We start from the raw sequence: 16,946 nt of genomic DNA, 5'->3' as shown, positions 1-16,946 counted from the left end.
CCCCGTCGATGCCGCGGGGTGTGCTTGCGCATAAAGCTTAAAGGCGTAGTCTGTATTTTCGAAGTTCTTGTCTGCCTGCATCTTGTCTTGGTAGTTCTTGTCCAACCAATCCCTGTAAGCTTGTCTTTTTTCATTCCAAGCCGCCACGTCTCGCTGATATTTCTCCAGCGCTAAGTCGTGTCTCTTCCTTTCGGCGGCTAAATCTCCGCTGCGATCACCCCTGACTAATCTATCCAAATATTGACCACCATAATTAGCTCCAGTGAATGCTAAAGCTGCAATGACTCCACCTACGACCACGCTAGCCATTTATACATTAGGAATGTACTTTTCCTTCCGTAGGTAATCCTTTACCATGATAGCCCCGCCTACGGCAGCGGTCATTTTAGCAAAATTAGCGAAGCTCTTGCTTGGGTCTTCAGTAAAGTCTTCTTTGAGCACTTTCTTACCTACCCAACCAATACCCGCAACGATGGAAGTAATAATAGCTGCTTCTTCAACAGTTTTCAATAACGCGGTTGACATTATATTACAAAGCGAGAAGGTTATTACTCCATTTCAGGGATCTTACTTTTTCTAACAGCTGGTTCCACAGGTGCGTGCACGGGCGCGTGATATGTTGGCGGTTCTACTTTTGGCTTCGTAGCCCGCCATTGTAAGTAAAGGCTGCCTGCTGCTATAGCAACTCCTAACGCGCCAATGACGTATCCCGGATTAATAAAGGATTCCTCTTCTTTTTCCTCCACCTTTTCTTCTTTTTTGGCTTTGTTCTTCTTATTCATCTCCGCGAGCTTCTTTCCGGCAGCGACTCTGCCTGGAGATTTAGCCTTGGTAATCTTCTGCTCCTCTTGGGGCTGCTCTACCTTCGACTCTGGTTCCATTTATATCTAAGGACTTGAAGGACTTGATAAGTACTTGAGAAGGACTTGAGAAGGACTTAAGGACGACTTGGAAATAACCTGGGCGCGACCTGACCAAGTACTTAAGGACGACTTGACTAAGTACTTGAGGCGACTTGATCAGGTACCTCAGCAAGTGCCGCCTGGAAGACCTTTTCGACTTCTCTGTCCTTCTTGAAGTCCTTCCAAGACACCAGTACCTCCTTCAAGTCGACGTGCTGAGCTACGTGAAGTGCCGCGGAGGCGACTGCCATTAACTTACCGCACTTCAAAGACAACCACCCGCAGGTTATCTTAAGTTCTTGGGATATGACATAGTCCTCGCTAATGTCCTTCCGTAGTTGCTCCACGTCGTCTATGGGCAGTGCAAGTCCGAGGAGCTTGGTGGCCAGCTTAATGGCTGAGTCTGCTACGGCGTCCGTGGTCTTACTTGCAAGGGCGGCCTCGTACCTCTTATGGAACTTCTTAACTTCCTCTTCTGACAACTTATTAACTTGCTCATGGGTAAGTTCCTTGCCTATCATTTCTTTACACTTCCCAGAAGACACAAGAATGTTAAGTTGTTCCTTGAGGTTACTTTCATCTAACTGTGTGGGGACTTCATCTAAGAGCTGCTCAATGTCCATATACATTAGGAATCATAGATTCCAACCGTGTAGGGAAACCTCAAAGAGAAGATCATCTTGGAATGTTGGTGCGTTTTTAAATGCCGCATGTATTCATGCAACTGTTCCTTGGATATCTCACCGCCGTAGTCGCTTAAGATGGTTTCCAGGTCAGACTTACTGGGCGTATAAAATACGACAAGTGAACCTATGTTTTCCCTGAAGGGCTTAGAGACGCTGGTAAGCTGCTGGGAAAGCAACCAAACGCTGATATTGTCGTGTCTGCCGCTGAAGGCGAGTTTAACGAGCTCGGAAGTGCGCCTTTTTACGTCGTCCCCACAGGCAATGTCATCCAATATGAGGAGCGTCTGCGTATCTTTAGGGAATTGCTTATGCCAGAACTTCAAATGGCTGGATAACTCGTTAGGGTCTAAGATATCTACGAAGAAGTCGTCGTCTTTCACTCCTATGCCCGTCCAGGTGCGGTTATTCACGTAGGTGGGGCATAATAGCACGATGTAGTCGAAGCGGTATCTAAAGGGTCCTAATAGCTGCTCCACGACGAACTGGGTCTTTCCGCAGCCGGTGGGTCCTACTATCAGAGCATTGCAGGGAATATGGTTCGGATCCATTATATATACGATGGACCCAGTGGACGCAGTAAGAAGGATTGTCACCGACGCAAAAGATAAAAGAGACACCATAGAAATGCAAAGGGAGGAGATCGATCGGTTAAAAGAGCGCGTGCAGGAATTGTACGATGAAATGTGCGGTCTGAAGCGCGCGGAGAGGTTTGGTGCGCTTTTGACGATGGCCGGTTGGGTAAAAGAAAGCGTGCAGGACTTTATTAAGTATCCCTTATAAGGGTTAATAAATTCTTATTATATAATGAAGTGTAAGGATTGCGACAGGGAGTTCAGTAGCAAACAGGCTTTGCAGTATCACCAAAAAAAGAAGGTATGTTTTAAAGAGGTGGATAACGTCACCACCTGTGGCACTTGCAGCCGGCAGTTTAGCAGTAAACAGGCGCTGCGATATCACGTGGAAGGAAGGGTGTGTTTGAAGTCTAAGGAAAGACGCTGTGCTGATTGCAATCGGCTCTTTAGCACGCCCCAAATGTTGCAATACCACCAAGAAAATAGGGTGTGTTTAAAGGATGTGTGTGCGCGCTGTGGGGAGCTCTTAACCGACGCATGGCATCAACATAGATGTCGTGGTAATTATGATTTGGACGTCGTATGCGAGGAGCATGGTGATATCGCTGCGAGATGTTGCCCAGCGGAAACCATAAGGAAGTTAACTCTTCGTAAGAAAGAAATAGACCAACGCTTTACGGAGTTCGATCGCGCCGAAGGTACGCGCTGGGAGAACGCAGAGTATTGGAGTGCGCCCTGTGACGCGTGTGGCGGCTTAAGGAAAGGAGATGATCATATCTGGCAGTGTTTGTGCCCGCAGCATCGTCCCCGCGGTTTTAAGGAGTACTTGGATCGCTTTGATGATTGGCATGCCCAAAACGTGGAGGTAAGGAAAGCCCGTAAGTAAAGTAAGGTTTGCGCAAAGAGTCTCAAAACACGCTCTTATATTTATTAATATTCTTTGATTGTTTATTAAGAATAAAAGAAGAAACATTAATAAATATAAGGACCCCTTTTGGAGAAGGTATGCAGAACTCAATAAGAAAAGAAGATACATTAATAAAAATAAGGACCCCTTTTAAAGGTATATGCTAGCCTACGCAGCCGCCTTCTTAGGAGGATTCCTAATCACCCTTTCAATATATGGACTGTATTACTTGCGAACTACCTGCCGACTGCATTACCCCTCGTAAGCCGCGTAAAAAATACACCTGCCTTCATTGCGACAGGGTATTCTCCGAAGGATCCTTTGTGGGGCATTGGTGCTCCGCGGATCCTAAAGCGCAGCGGGCGCTTAACTACAAAGAGGAGATGGAGTGACTCTTCTTTCAATGTCAAACTTCCATCGGCCATTTACCTTACCATAGCTGCGTAAGTGGGTGAATTCCTCGCCCTGAATTACGTACCGCACGCAATCCGGCGCCCAAAGGGAATATTCCTTGCCTTCTAAGTCTTTGAGGACTAACCGTAAACGGTCGATGTCTTCGAAGACGACGTAATTTTTTATTTCGTATGCTTTACCGTGGACAAGATCACGCCAGTGAGCCAAGTTGAGCTTCATTATACCTATGGAATATCTTTAGGTGCGTTTTCAAAGTGGCGTAGGACTTAAACCGCTTTACACAGCCCTTACAGGGAATACGAATGCCATCCGCGTAATCCATCAAGGCACGGCAGATAATGTCGTAATCGTTGCTAACCATCGTTAGGTAACCATTTACGTCAAGCTGTGAGATTTTCTTAGATTGCTTCGCGGATAAGACGCCGTTTCCTTTTGGGGTTTTCAACTCAATACACAACCCGCGGTATTTCTTATGCGCATTTAGGATTAAAAGGTCGGGTTGACCGGCTTGGTAGCCTTTTCGCCAGCAGGTTATTCGCTTGCTGTCTGAATCTTGAAGTTCGCCAAGACCCGGCGCTATGATGAAATCGGGGTAAAACCTACGTGTGTAGTCGACGACCTTCGCGTGTAGGTCGGCTTCATTTTCGATCTTGAATACTAACTTGTTTGGGCCGCCAAACCGCCTTTCTATTGCATATTTACCCGTTTTCCTTAGCGCGGGTAGGACTTCCTCAAAGACCCAATCACGAAACTCCACAGCTTTGGGTAGTTTGGAGCTAAATATCAGTTCGTACAAACCAGGTTCGGATATAAACACGGCATTTGGTTGCGTAGTAAAGGAGCGGTGATTCGCAGCCCCTTGTAGATCAACCCATTTTTTCTGGTATTTCTCAGATACGTGTGCTCTAATTGCATCTCTAGGGCGCTCATAGCCCAACGCCAAAGCCACCTCCTTTGCTTTGAAGTACAAAGTTTCGCCTTGCACTATGCATTGCAGTTTGGTTTCGTTGTTTTTGAATACGCGAAGCATTATATACCAACGATATTTTTTATCAAAAGGATGAGCGAGTGGATCAATAGGCAACGCTCTTTAGCTGATTCATTTCTACGCTCAGTTGCGCGTCAGACACGACGAAGACGTAGCAGTTTATCCTATCGCCGTCGCCGGCACTGGCGTTTTTGGTGCGCTTGATCTCCAATGTTATGCCATCCTGCGTATTTACTAAACGTAAACCCTGACCATGTAGGTCTTCGTCGTTAATGGTGCGCATGTCAATCCATAACGCGTACTTATCCTTAAAGAATTCCTCGGGGCTAATTTGGTCACCAAACTTACGCATTGCCTCCCTGTACACGTCTGCGGGCTTTATTCCCTGCGAGTAGACCTTGTTTGGAACGCCGTTTATGTTGACCCCTACGTTAGTAATGTTGGGGTTGTGAAAGGCCTCGGAGTTGCGCTTACCAGCCTCATAGGGTTTGGCAAACACCAGCATCAACCCCGTAAGACTTCTTCGGGAGAGGTTAATGCTTTGGTTGATAACCTCATCCGTCTTATCCAAGAAGCTAAACGTCTTATACATTACTACGTGTTCGTAAAGGAATGCCTTCCCGGAGCTGTATTCCATGCCAGCGCTACGGGCCAGCTCTTCGCTGTACACCGTTTCGTACTGTAGCTCTAAGTTGGTAATAGAGTATGGGGTTGTTGTGGTAAGTGCAGTGCTTAGCCCACCAATGATGTTATTAGCATCTGCTAAGGTTACTTCAAACTGTAACTCGGATAACTGTCTTGGGTAATACACACCGTGATTCGTAATCACTTCAAAGTCCAGCGGTATGACATACTTGCTACCATAGGCTGTCTTTATTCGCTTTGCGTCTGCCACTGCGGTTTCTCCGCTGCCGTCAGTAGGTTGCGTTTTCGTAGGTGTGCGGACCTTACGTAGAATGACACTACCAATTCCTTGTTCTATCCTTTGCGCGCGGTCAAAGGCCGTCAACCATAAGTCTTTGTACGTGGTATACAGATCGTACCTATTTAAGTCCAGCAAGGATTCCCCGGCGAACTTTACGCGCATCTTAGAAACGATGTTGCGACCCACGTTGTTAACGATAATCCTTTCATCTGTGGGGCTTGACTGTACCGCTAGGTCGAACCTTAAAGCCAAGGTGCCGGGTACTAAGACTAGGTTATCCGTTAGGCGGGGCACGCCCACGTACAAGGTTTCTCCTGGCTTTGCGCTAGGAGGTGTGAATGTGACCCGGTGAAAGGTGCGTTCTGCTTTCAGCCCGCCAACCTGCTTAGGTAATACGTTGGGATTTAACTTTGAGCTTATCATATATAATGGAAGTAGAAGGAACAGACCCCGACTTCGATCCCACCACTGAGGAAGGTCAGGCTGACATTAACGACGGCGACGAAGAACCGCTGCTTCCCACCCAACAAGTCGACGATTCCCTAAGGGATAGGATTGCAAAGGCCCTAAGACATCCCAAAGCACGCGAGTACACGTTTCCGCGTGAGCACATAGAGCTTCAAAACATGGGCGAGCCGGAAGCAGCCGCGCGGGAAACCGTAGAGTGGGCAAAGCAGGAGCTAGAGCTGCGCTACAACAACTTTGATGCTGACGACGTAAAGCTCACGGAAAAGGGAAACAAAGTCCTCATAAGCGTCCAAGACTTAAGATTTCCCGACAAAGACCGCTGGACAAAACCGCAAAACCTCTTTGATGAGGAGGGCAACGTTAGGGGTGACGTCTTGAGATTAAGAGGCTTTCAGCGTGCTACTAGAAGCCTGTTAGAAAGGCTGCACAATTTAACCGAAAGGACCAACGCGGAAAAACGTGCCGCGGATCTGCAAAGGGAGTTAAGAGAAAAAGATGTAGAATATGCAAAGCAAGGTCAGCTACTTGCCGATGCTGAAAAGAAGTCCGCCCATCAAGATGAAAGAATAAAAGAAATAGGAAATCAGGTGGATCAGGCCCTGCGCGAATTAGACAAAGCACGGGAGGACTTAGGAGAAGCCCAAAGCTCTGGCGCCTCAGTGGAAGCGCTGCGGGAAACGTTGGAAGAAAGGGAGGAGGAATACATGAAGCAAAACCAGCGGCTTGCCGACGCGCATAGGAGGGAAGTCGAATTTAAAAATCAAGAAATAAGGGAGCTGGTAGACCAAAGAACCCAAATTCGACGCGATAGGGACCAAGCCCAAAAGGCCTTCGAACTTGCCCTGCAAGACCTAGACATAAGCAAGGAAGAAGCTAAGAACTTACGTACCACCATAGCTGGCTCTTTAGAGGAACGGCGACGGTTAATGGCTGAAATCAACACTAAGGAAGAACAAATCCGGCAAAGAGATCAGGCTATCGAAGACCTGGAGGGGCAAATAGAGCGGCAGCAGGAAATAATTGCTGACCAGACTCGCCCCGAAGAGGAAAGGGAGGCTGCCCAAAAGGAAGTAGAAACCCTTCAGGAGAGAGTTGCGGAATTACAGGCGCAAAAGGACAACCTGGAAAGAGAATTGGGACTTACCACCAAGGAAAAAATAAAAAGAGCTCTGGTGAAGTATGGTATTCCGCTGGCATTTGCGGTTGCTATTTCGAGCGTAGTAGGAGTTATCCTATCCACGCTTAAGGCTACAGGCGCGGGCGTAAAGAAATTAGGTAATGGGCTGACGGACTTGGGAAAAAAGATGGCAGCCGGCATTCCTGGGCTGCTGGGTTCGGTTGTTTCCTTGGCACTTAGGGCCGGCGGAGAACTGCTAAAGTTTGTGGGGAATAACATTTGGATATTAGTCGTCGCTATCGGCGTGGTATTCCTGAAGAAGATTCGGGGATGATCTTATCCTTGTATGTTATGTCGGGCTTATCGTCGTCGGGTGTCCGAGGTGTTCTCGACTGGGGATAAGTAAAGATAGTATTCGCACCGCCTTGATAATGCGGAACTAGTGGTATGGCTGTTATAGTAGAAATGGTTTTATGATTCCAAGTTTCATTGGGGTTGTTAGGTAATTTATTTATGAAAACCGTGCGGGTGCTAAGCCTACTATCTGGGAAAAGTTGTAGCTTAGCGTACTCACAATTAACCACCATTTGAAACGTCAACACGTAAAACGCCTCGGAACTATATCGATATGGTTGCGCCGAGAAATGAGAAGGCTCTCGATTATTAGCCGATATCCTAAAGGGCGCCAAAGGCTCATTATTCTCATCTATTAATCTAAGTCCTATATTAGATTGATACGCTGGAGAAAAGTTAATACTACAAATGATCAGTGCAAGACCTCCAACTTCAACCCACATTCCAATATCACGCCAGCCGCGATGCTCAAGAGTCTTATCTGTTAAGTAATAAACATGGTGGGTTTCCCTCTGATGTGGATTCATATATTTAAAGACTAAGCACTGTCAAAGTGCTAATGGTTAAATGGTTATAAGCCGTATCTCTTTGATTTTCTATGCTATTCACGCAAACGCTCCCTGAGTCGTCTACTCTTATTTGTAGCTTTACCTTCCCGTGACAGTTAGTGACCATATGAAAAGTCCAAGTCGTAAGATTCTCAGGGCTATTCGGTGGCGGCTCTACGGAGAAATGCGCAGGCTCCCTGTTGTTCGTCTTCGCGCGCATAGGCTGCAGTATGCCATTCTCATCCAGGAACCTAAAGCCCACGTTGGCATGGCCGGTCGTGCCAATGCAAATACTGCAAAGGATTAACTTCTTTCCTGAGTAGTTCAAATTCACGGACATGCCCGTGACATCAACCCAAGATGCCAGGGTGTATTTTTTCTCGCCTGTGTAAGTCGTATAGACACAATCCACTCCAGCTACGTAGGGGTTGTTCATCGCCATATATAATAGCTCAAACCAACACCTGCGACTGCTAGGCCGGCTTTTAGTAAGTCATGGTCATATTCCTCACGTATCGCAGGCAGGACCTTCTTTGATGGTTTCTTAACTACGGGTAGCTTCGTTTCGTGTGACTTTTTTGGCTTCTCTACGAAGTGAGGAATGTTCCTAAGAGTGTCAGAGTTCACGTCGTTCACCCCAAACTTCATATCCTTAATAGCTCGTTGAAGTTTGTTGTTGTATCCTACTACAGAACCAGTATTTATAGATAAATTACTAGGCATTAACCAACAACCCGGGGCTACTGCATAGTCCAACCTTGCCTTAGAATTTTGTATAGCTAGTTGGTAACGCTGTACGCCCTTGCTAATGTCGCCCTCCAAGATCGAACTTTCGAATAAGATCAAGGCTTCGGCTCGCGTCTCTTCTGCGGCGCCGGTATTTCCAATTATATTTGATCGGGTATTTACCTGAGCTCCAAGGATAGAATACACGTAAGCTTCTATGCTGCGGTTCAAACGGGCAAGGCCGGCTCTAGTTAGTCCTTTACCTTCTGGGGGTATGAAATTAAAGTATTGCTTCGTTTGCTCGTCGTTGGTAATCTTAATAATCAGTGGATTGGCCCCTGCATACTTACCGCCCTCGTCTTTGAACAGAGGTCCGTCTCTGACTTCCTTAGTGGTCTTAGCGTTTGGTTCAAAGAAGGTGCTACTGTCGTGAGTTTCCTTATGATATCCCGTGTTCCATCGTAGATTCAATGCATGAACTTCCTTATCACTTAGCTCGTGTCCACCAATCCCCCAATAAGCCCAAATATGCCCCAAGCCATTGTTAGCACCGACAGTGCATCTAAAATCCTTCCCTACAACACCGAACTCCTTACAAAGCCTGTTATAGGCTGGAACGTTGTATTTATTATCTCTTGGATAGAACGCAGCATCTCCCGGCAATGCAATAACACCCATCTCATGCAGTATTCTTCTAACTGTAAAGTGAAAATGAAACATGAATATTGAATTCTTCATCAAGTTCGCACTTACGCCACAGCCGCTGGTGGCACACCAAACCGCAAAGTTTAGTTGCTGCGGCCAATAACGCATGTTAGGATCACTTAACCATTCATGAGATTCCTTAGCGGTGGTATGATTAATGGGCACGTTTTTGAAGATATCTCGCACCTTTAACGGAAAGGAATGGTCGTTAGAGATCCGCATATTCAGCGTTAGGCCCAAGCTTGGGTGTTTATCAAATGAAACTGCGGGTATCGGATAAGTACTGGTACCCAGCAATAATTCCTTTGACCAACCGGGTTCAACATGCGTTGGCGCTGGCGTTGGCTTATGCATTGGCGAATGCTTCAGTTGATCGTCTATTTGATTAACCAGCGTAGGCTTCAAATCCTCGTTGCTGTACATCCTGGAGCCGTTGAAGTAAATCCCATCAGGCCTCCTTTCGAACTTACTAGGGTCTGCATGCGGAAACATCTTCCTAAATGCTCTCCAATTCCAGTAATCCCGGTTGTCGTGATGTGGCTGCTCCTCAATATCATTCCCAAAAGCGTCGTACATTAGTATATATAATGGATGTTATACCTTCAGCACCTAAGTTGTACCCAGATGTTCCCTATACTACACCTAACGAACTAAACGCCGAAAACTTTCGTCTGAATAAAGCGAACTTAATCTTGTCTTACTTGGAAGGGCAGGCAAAACACTACGAAAAAGTCCGAAAAAAGTACGTCAGAGCCCGGAGTACGCTACATAAGATTGCGATAACTTCAGGATCCATATCCGTTGTGTTAACGGGCTCTGGCGTTGCTACTTCGCTTACTGGGCCGGGAATAATCGTTGGAGTTCCTTTGGCCGGCGTTGGGGCAGCCTGTGGTATTATTTCTGCTGTTGCTACGGGCATTATGAAACAGTTGTCAAGCAAAATATCCAAGCACGACACGACAATAGCTCTGTCAAGGGCTAAAGTAAATACAATTACCGATCTTGTCTCAAAGGCTCTGCGTGACAGAAAGATAGACGACGTAGAATTCTCGCTTATTCTGGCCGAAGAGGAAAAGTACGAGAAATTAAAGTCGGACATAAGGAATAAAAAAACAGTCGTAAAAGATATTTCCGAGGAATCTCGCAAAAAGATCTACCAAGAAGCGAAAGAAGAGCTTCAAAGAAAGCTTGCTCAGTAAATATCGTGACAGGATTCTATTTACATATCGAACGTCAGTCTAGAAATTACGCGTAATATAAATTCAGTGAATTATTACGCGTAATATAAATTCAGTGAATTATTACGCGTAATATGAATTATTTGGCAAATTATTACGCGTAATATGAATTATTTGGCGAATTACTACGCGTAATATAAATTATTTGGCGAATTACTACGCGTAATATAAATTATTTGCATGACCTTATTTGGCAAATTATTACGCGTAATATAAATTCATCGTATGAATTACGCGTAATATGTTATTGTCGCCTCGGAATCCATCCTAACAGGGGGTGGTTGGGGTCTATTTTGTAAAATATTTCGTAAATTACGTCAGGGTAATAAGGAATATCCTTTTCCAGCCGACAAAACATCCACTCGGCTTTTGTCATATCAGAAACCTCAGGAATAGACTTACCGGTAATTTCAGACAAAAGATAGGGAATAGCTTTGTAATATTTCCCTAGCTTTAATTTTTTCAACGTTTTCCGTAGACTTTGTGGGGTTGGCTCTTCTAAATGGTCTATGATTTTCTTCCTTACTTCGTCGCTTAAATATATCGGATGTAAACCTTGGATATGACTCATCCAGTCCCTGAAGTATTTTATTCTCTTATATGGCGTTTTCTTACGACCTCCATTGGCGTAATACTGCTCTCTGGTAGCATTTGGTACGGCATTACGAATATTCTTACCACATTCGTAACACTGCGCTGACGTGTCGTCTTCTATTTGCATTTTCTTACCACAACACCAAAAGGGTTCTGGCTTAGGTACGATAACTTTAGGTCTTAGACAAATTATGCAAAAGTCGTTAACGAACTTCTTACATTCGTGCATCGTATATTTATAAGATATTTTTTACCTCCGTTTGCGATACCAAAATAACTTTAGGTCTTGGTAAAATACCCGTAAATCTGCTGTACCCATCTTCGCAATTCCGCGGGTTAAACCCCTAAATCTTTGGCATCGATCGCGAGTCCCCCTTACTGCTGCTTATATTCCCGACAAAATTCAACATCAGGCTTTCAACATTCTTATAAAGAATTCAGTGTTTCACTTGCAATGCAATATTGTTAGTTGCTTTTCCGACATTGAAGATTTCGATTTCAACTTAGCTGTAATCTCGTCCAACATTCGAGTTCCACGATTGAACATTCGTTAATAGCTTTCCGTGCCTGGACAAAATTCAACATTGCTCTTTTGACATACATCAATTTCAACATTCAACTTTGAGAACGTTATTTTCTAAACAGTATATTAAAATGAACCACTAGAGTTTCTCGTTCAAGGACTAAGGTTTTAAAGTTTTTAGATACAAACACATAATCTATTTCCGTCATTGTTGGATTACAATCCAACATTCAAGTTCTACCATTGAACTTCACGCACGAGTGCGTTTGACCTATGCCATAGTAAGCAGATGTACAGTGATGACGTGGGCTCATCACACGTGCTTTAGTGCTGCACGAACTACACTTACTGTAGCTTGCAGAGATGGCGGACGAGGAAGCTAAAGCAATCCTTCGACGTCGCGTAGCTGAGCAGTTACTTTCTTGGGCAAACACTGGTGAGATTTTGCTTTTATCTAATCTTCAGTTTGGAGGCTGCCCCGAAGTGTAACTTAAAGCCTGAACTAAATTGAAAGTTCCACCTAAAGCTTCTTAGTAAGGGGGTGTTGGATTGCAGTTAGGGTTCTGTTACAAAGCTACACTGTAGTATATTGTGAAAGTTACTTATATCGTGTCGTGGTACCTTGAATCCTGTTGAATAATTTTTTTTTTGGTTTGTTTTTTTGTTTTGTTTTGTTTTGTTTTGTTTTGTACAAAAAACACCTTATTTCGAGGTGTTTCGTACTCCCATCCCCCACGTCTCAAAAATAGTTGTGAAATTGGGTAGCCTGTGAGATCACTGCCGTTGATTCCAATATGGCGAACCCTTATCTCGAAGCTCCTCGTATTATTCTACAGACAATTTCCGATTTAGATAACCGAGACAACACGCAAGAAAATGATGGAGTTGTATCTTTGCCGATCTCTCACAAAAATCGATACAACCTCTGGCATCTCAAACAGATGCCATCGTTCACTCGATCGAAATCTCACCAGTGTTTGCCCAAGAAAGTAACTGCTCAGCTACGCGACGTCGAAGGATTGCTTTAGCTTCCTCGTCCGCCATCTCTGCAAGCTACAGTAAGTGTAGTTCGTGCAGCACTAAAGCACGTGTGATGAGCCCACGTCATCACTGTACATCTGCTTACTATGGCATAGGTCAAACGCACTCGTGCGTGAAGTTCAATGGTAGAACTTGAATGTTGGATTGTAATCCAACAATGACGGAAATAGATTATGTGTTTGTATCTAAAAACTTTAAAACCTTAGTCCTTGAACGAGAAACTCTAGTGGTTCATTTTAATATACTGTTTAGAAAATAACGTTCTCAAAGTTGAATGTTGAAATTGATGTATGTCAAAAGAGCAATGTTGAATTTTGTCCAGGCACGGAAAGCTATTAACGAATGTTCAATCGTGGAACTCGAATGGAATGTTGGACGAGATTACAGCTAAGTTGAAATCGAAATCTTCAATGTCGGAAAAGCAACTAACAATATTGCATTGCAAGTGAAACACTGAATTCTTTATAAGAATGTTGAAAGCCTGATGTTGAATTTTGTCGGGAATATAACGCCATATGGCGCACACGTGACAAATAACGAGCTATTCAGAAGACCTTCCAGGAGCGTTTACCACTTGTCTGGAAAATCCGATATTTTCAGTTGGTGAAAATAAAGAACGGTTCATTCCAACGGAAATTTTCCGGAAAAAACCGAATATCTTCTTCGCCGTTCCATTTGACGACAAACCACTAGTGTCAGACTTCTAGCCGTGTGAAATATGTATGATGGCGAATTTGCTTCTAAAAGCTCGTTCTCTAGTCAAAACGTCAAAAACGACTAAAAACGCCAAGGTTAGTTCCGCTTATAGTGCTTTGTACTGACTGTTCAAGGACAATGATCCGTCAACCATTGTAATATGGTAACTATGGTTTCAGTAATCTGACCTCACCGACCTCACCTGCATGAGTATCACACTCTCTGGGGGCCTGATACTCGGGTTATTTGAACCGGATATTGTACACTCTACTCGATGCGCCAGAAGCTCGAACACTCTCAATCTTTTCTCTAAATTTGGGTTTAATTATGAAACGTTTTGCAGCTATTTCTTGCTCAGATGATGAAAAGTGGGGGAAAAGCGAAGGGATCGTTAAAAGATATGAGGATTTTTACAGGATCAAAGACGAAGAGTGGACAGGATTTCATGCTACCAGAGGAAATGTTCCCACCATTGAAGACCTTGAAAAATTCGATGCGTTTCTCATTTCTGGAAGCATAAGCTCCGCAAATGATAATAAAGAATGGATTCTAAAACTTAAGGAGTTTATTCAAGCCTTAGTGAGTCTTGACAAAGCAAAAAAGAGACCTAAACTGGTTGGGATTTGTTTTGGGCACCAGTTGATTGGATCTACGTTGGGAGGTCAGGTTGGTCCAAACCCTTCGAAGGATTTTATCTTGCATGCAGAAGAAATCGTGGGCAATGAAGCTGCTTCGAAGGTCAAAGGACTAGAAGGATTGTTCGACAATGGTCCTCTACGACTTTTAGAATCTCATGGAGAATGCCTGACTGAGTTACCAGACGGCGCTATAAACCTTGCAAGCTCATCTTCATGTAAGCAAGAATTGGTGAAGTTCTCTGACAACATTCTAGGTTTACAATCTCATCCAGACATGCTTAAAGAAGAGGTACAGAACCTTATTTTGCCAGCGATTTCAAAGAAGTTTAATTGGAGTGATGAAAAGATCAAAGAAATTGAAGCAAGTGTTAATATGAAGCTTCACCCAGACAAAATGAACGAAGCAATAAAAAAATTTATACAAAATTAGATTGTATAGTTACGTGACAGTGAAGTACTAAACTTACTGTAAATCGTAATTTTCTTGGCGTCTATTTAAACGTAACGCACACTAAATCCATAAAATCAAATCAAAATCCTTATTGAGTTACCCTTATGGATAATTTTGGTGTAAACACTGTTGCTATTTAGAGTGTTTTTGACTGAATACCATATATCAATTATATCATCCATGAAAAAAAATGAACAATTTAGTGCAAAGTTTTGTAAGTCTACAGTCTAGAGTGCAAACAATATAACCGTGAAACTTTAGTAATACTAAATAGCACAATCTCATGAAAATTCCATTGTTTTCTATAGTTTAATTAGCACTATTTTGCACTATTTAGTAATTCGTGTTTCACGGATTAAGTGCTTGCACTCTACTGAGGTCTACTGAACTTACTAATTATTTGTGCAAATTTGTTCCATTTCTTACCAAGTTTTTCACATATATATGGTAGAGTGGTTTTATTTTATATGAACCTGTGAAAGAAAAATGACTATTTAGTTAGTGCGGTCGGTAAAAACAAAAGAAAATAATGGTTTAGAGTCCACTACTGATTGTTATGCATACTATTCTTTCACGGGTTGAATAAAATCACTCTACGCATTCTATTATCTGATATATTGAACAAATTAGCAACAAAATGGTTTCGTTTCTTGGATATATTCCATGCAACTTATATTACTATTACTATTATTATTATATTATTGTTATTATATTATTATTATATTATTATTATTATTAATATTATTATTAGTATTACTAGCCCTATAAACCTTTTAATTTTGATTTGCAGAACGTTACATCTATTCCGCTACCTGCAATGCAATCACTGTTGCAAAATGACCGGAGCACAGCTTACATTTACAGTTTTATTACACATTTAGGGTCGATATCAGTATAAAGCCGTGAATAAAAACCATATCAGTGAAGTGATGCTATATCACTTCACAGTAAACTGGTTTTTTGTCATTTTATCAACATTTTGAATCGAATGTCAAGAGCTTGATATCTTTTTTATTCACTCATTTGAAATATCATATCACTTGCTCGCAGACTCGCTTGTTCGAGATATGATATGCAAACTCGTGAATAAAAATGATATCAAGCTCTTAACAGGTGATAATCCCTATTTATCACACACATCAGAAATCTCACCTGCAACTTGCAATGCTCTGCTTTCTTCTGCATAGACCCCCTGCACTGAGTCCCATGAAATTAAAAAAATATGGTCGTTTGAATTGTAAATGCTACATTTGTGATGAATAACAAAGTTTAAAATAAGGAAAACAGTACAGCACATATTTTGCTACTACCGAATTCAGTACTAACTTATCAGGCTGATAGGCTTGTGACAAGCAAATCCATAGTATTTTTTACCTGAGATTCACCGGGCCATGAAAACTTGTAACTAATTAACTGCCGAGTTTATAATCATGTTTGTAAGCCAGTAACTACTGGAGTTGTAAAAGCTTTCAAATGTTGTAACCCAGTAGTTACTGTAATATTGTAAATTGATTTTTTGTAAGCCAGTAACTACTGGAGTTGTAAAAGCTTTGATGTTGTAACCCAGTAGTACAACTGTGATTGTAAATGAATTTTTGTAAGACAGTAACTACTGGTGTTGTAAAAGCTTTCAAATGTTGTAATCCAGTAGTTACTGTAATCATAAATGATTTTTTGTAAGCTACAATCCTGGACAAAAGTCGTTGGGACACTTGAAAACTCAGCGCTAAATTTTTAAATATTGTCTTAATATCCATAGTTTCTCAATGTGTGTATGCCATTTCATCTATTAAGCTCACCCCCCCTCCCCTCCCCTCAACTCAATGTTGGTCAAAGCACACATCATCGCAAATGCCCCGCTTGCCCCAACATTGAATTAGGGGGGGGGGGGGGGGGGGGAGAAAATAACAATTTCATGTAATTTTATGTTGCTGTCCCAATACTTTTGTCCAGGATTGTATGTATTCACCTGTCTGGGTGCTCAAGGTTGTGCACAAAGCATGATTGGTGAAAATGACCAGCCCTAGGCATTTTTGGAGCTTGAAAGAGCAAAGCAAACATAGGTTTAAGTGTAATTGTTTTTAATCCTCCTTTCCATATTTATTGTCAAAATAAATTTTAAAATGCAGAAGTTGGGTTACAGTAACCTGGAAATGAGGGCCAGCTGTAAAAAAGTTAAATGCTCTGTGGTTGGTTGAAACAAATTTTTTAACTTTCAATTTCAAAAAATTTGTATTGTTTAAATTATGCATTCTTTATTGTTGGTATTTGTAAATGTTCAGACATTGAAATATGACTGAAACCCGAGTAAACGCCGGGAGGGGGAGGGTACTTCCCTATATTTGCTATATGGGTCCGTGCCGCCAAACCGGGTATGGTTTTCAGCGTTTCTACTCTGGAACAGGGTATATGAAATCACGCTCTCTCCTCTGGACAGGGTTTTCAGCGATCTC

At 42.9% G+C, this 16,946-nt stretch overlaps 1 protein-coding gene across 1 annotated transcript; it reads left to right on the top strand.

The window, feature by feature from the left end:
- The first annotated feature begins 13,065 nt into the window (after positions 1-13,065).
- On the top strand, positions 13,066-15,445 carry LOC116299149 (uncharacterized). Its single transcript, XM_031707781.2, has one exon. The coding sequence runs from the start codon at positions 13,732-13,734 to the stop codon at positions 14,470-14,472; it is 741 nt and encodes a 246-aa protein (XP_031563641.1). The 5' UTR covers positions 13,066-13,731; the 3' UTR covers positions 14,473-15,445.
- The last annotated feature ends 1,501 nt before the right edge of the window (positions 15,446-16,946 follow it).

Source organism: Actinia tenebrosa, unplaced genomic scaffold (assembly GCF_029948245.1).
Source record: "Actinia tenebrosa isolate PJP-AT-01 unplaced genomic scaffold, QUT_ActTen_1.0 PGA_scaffold15__27_contigs__length_11533743, whole genome shotgun sequence".
Taxonomy (NCBI): Eukaryota; Metazoa; Cnidaria; class Anthozoa; order Actiniaria; family Actiniidae; genus Actinia; species Actinia tenebrosa.
Note: the sequence above shows the minus strand (reverse complement) of the source record. Positions and strands in the feature narration are given on the sequence as shown.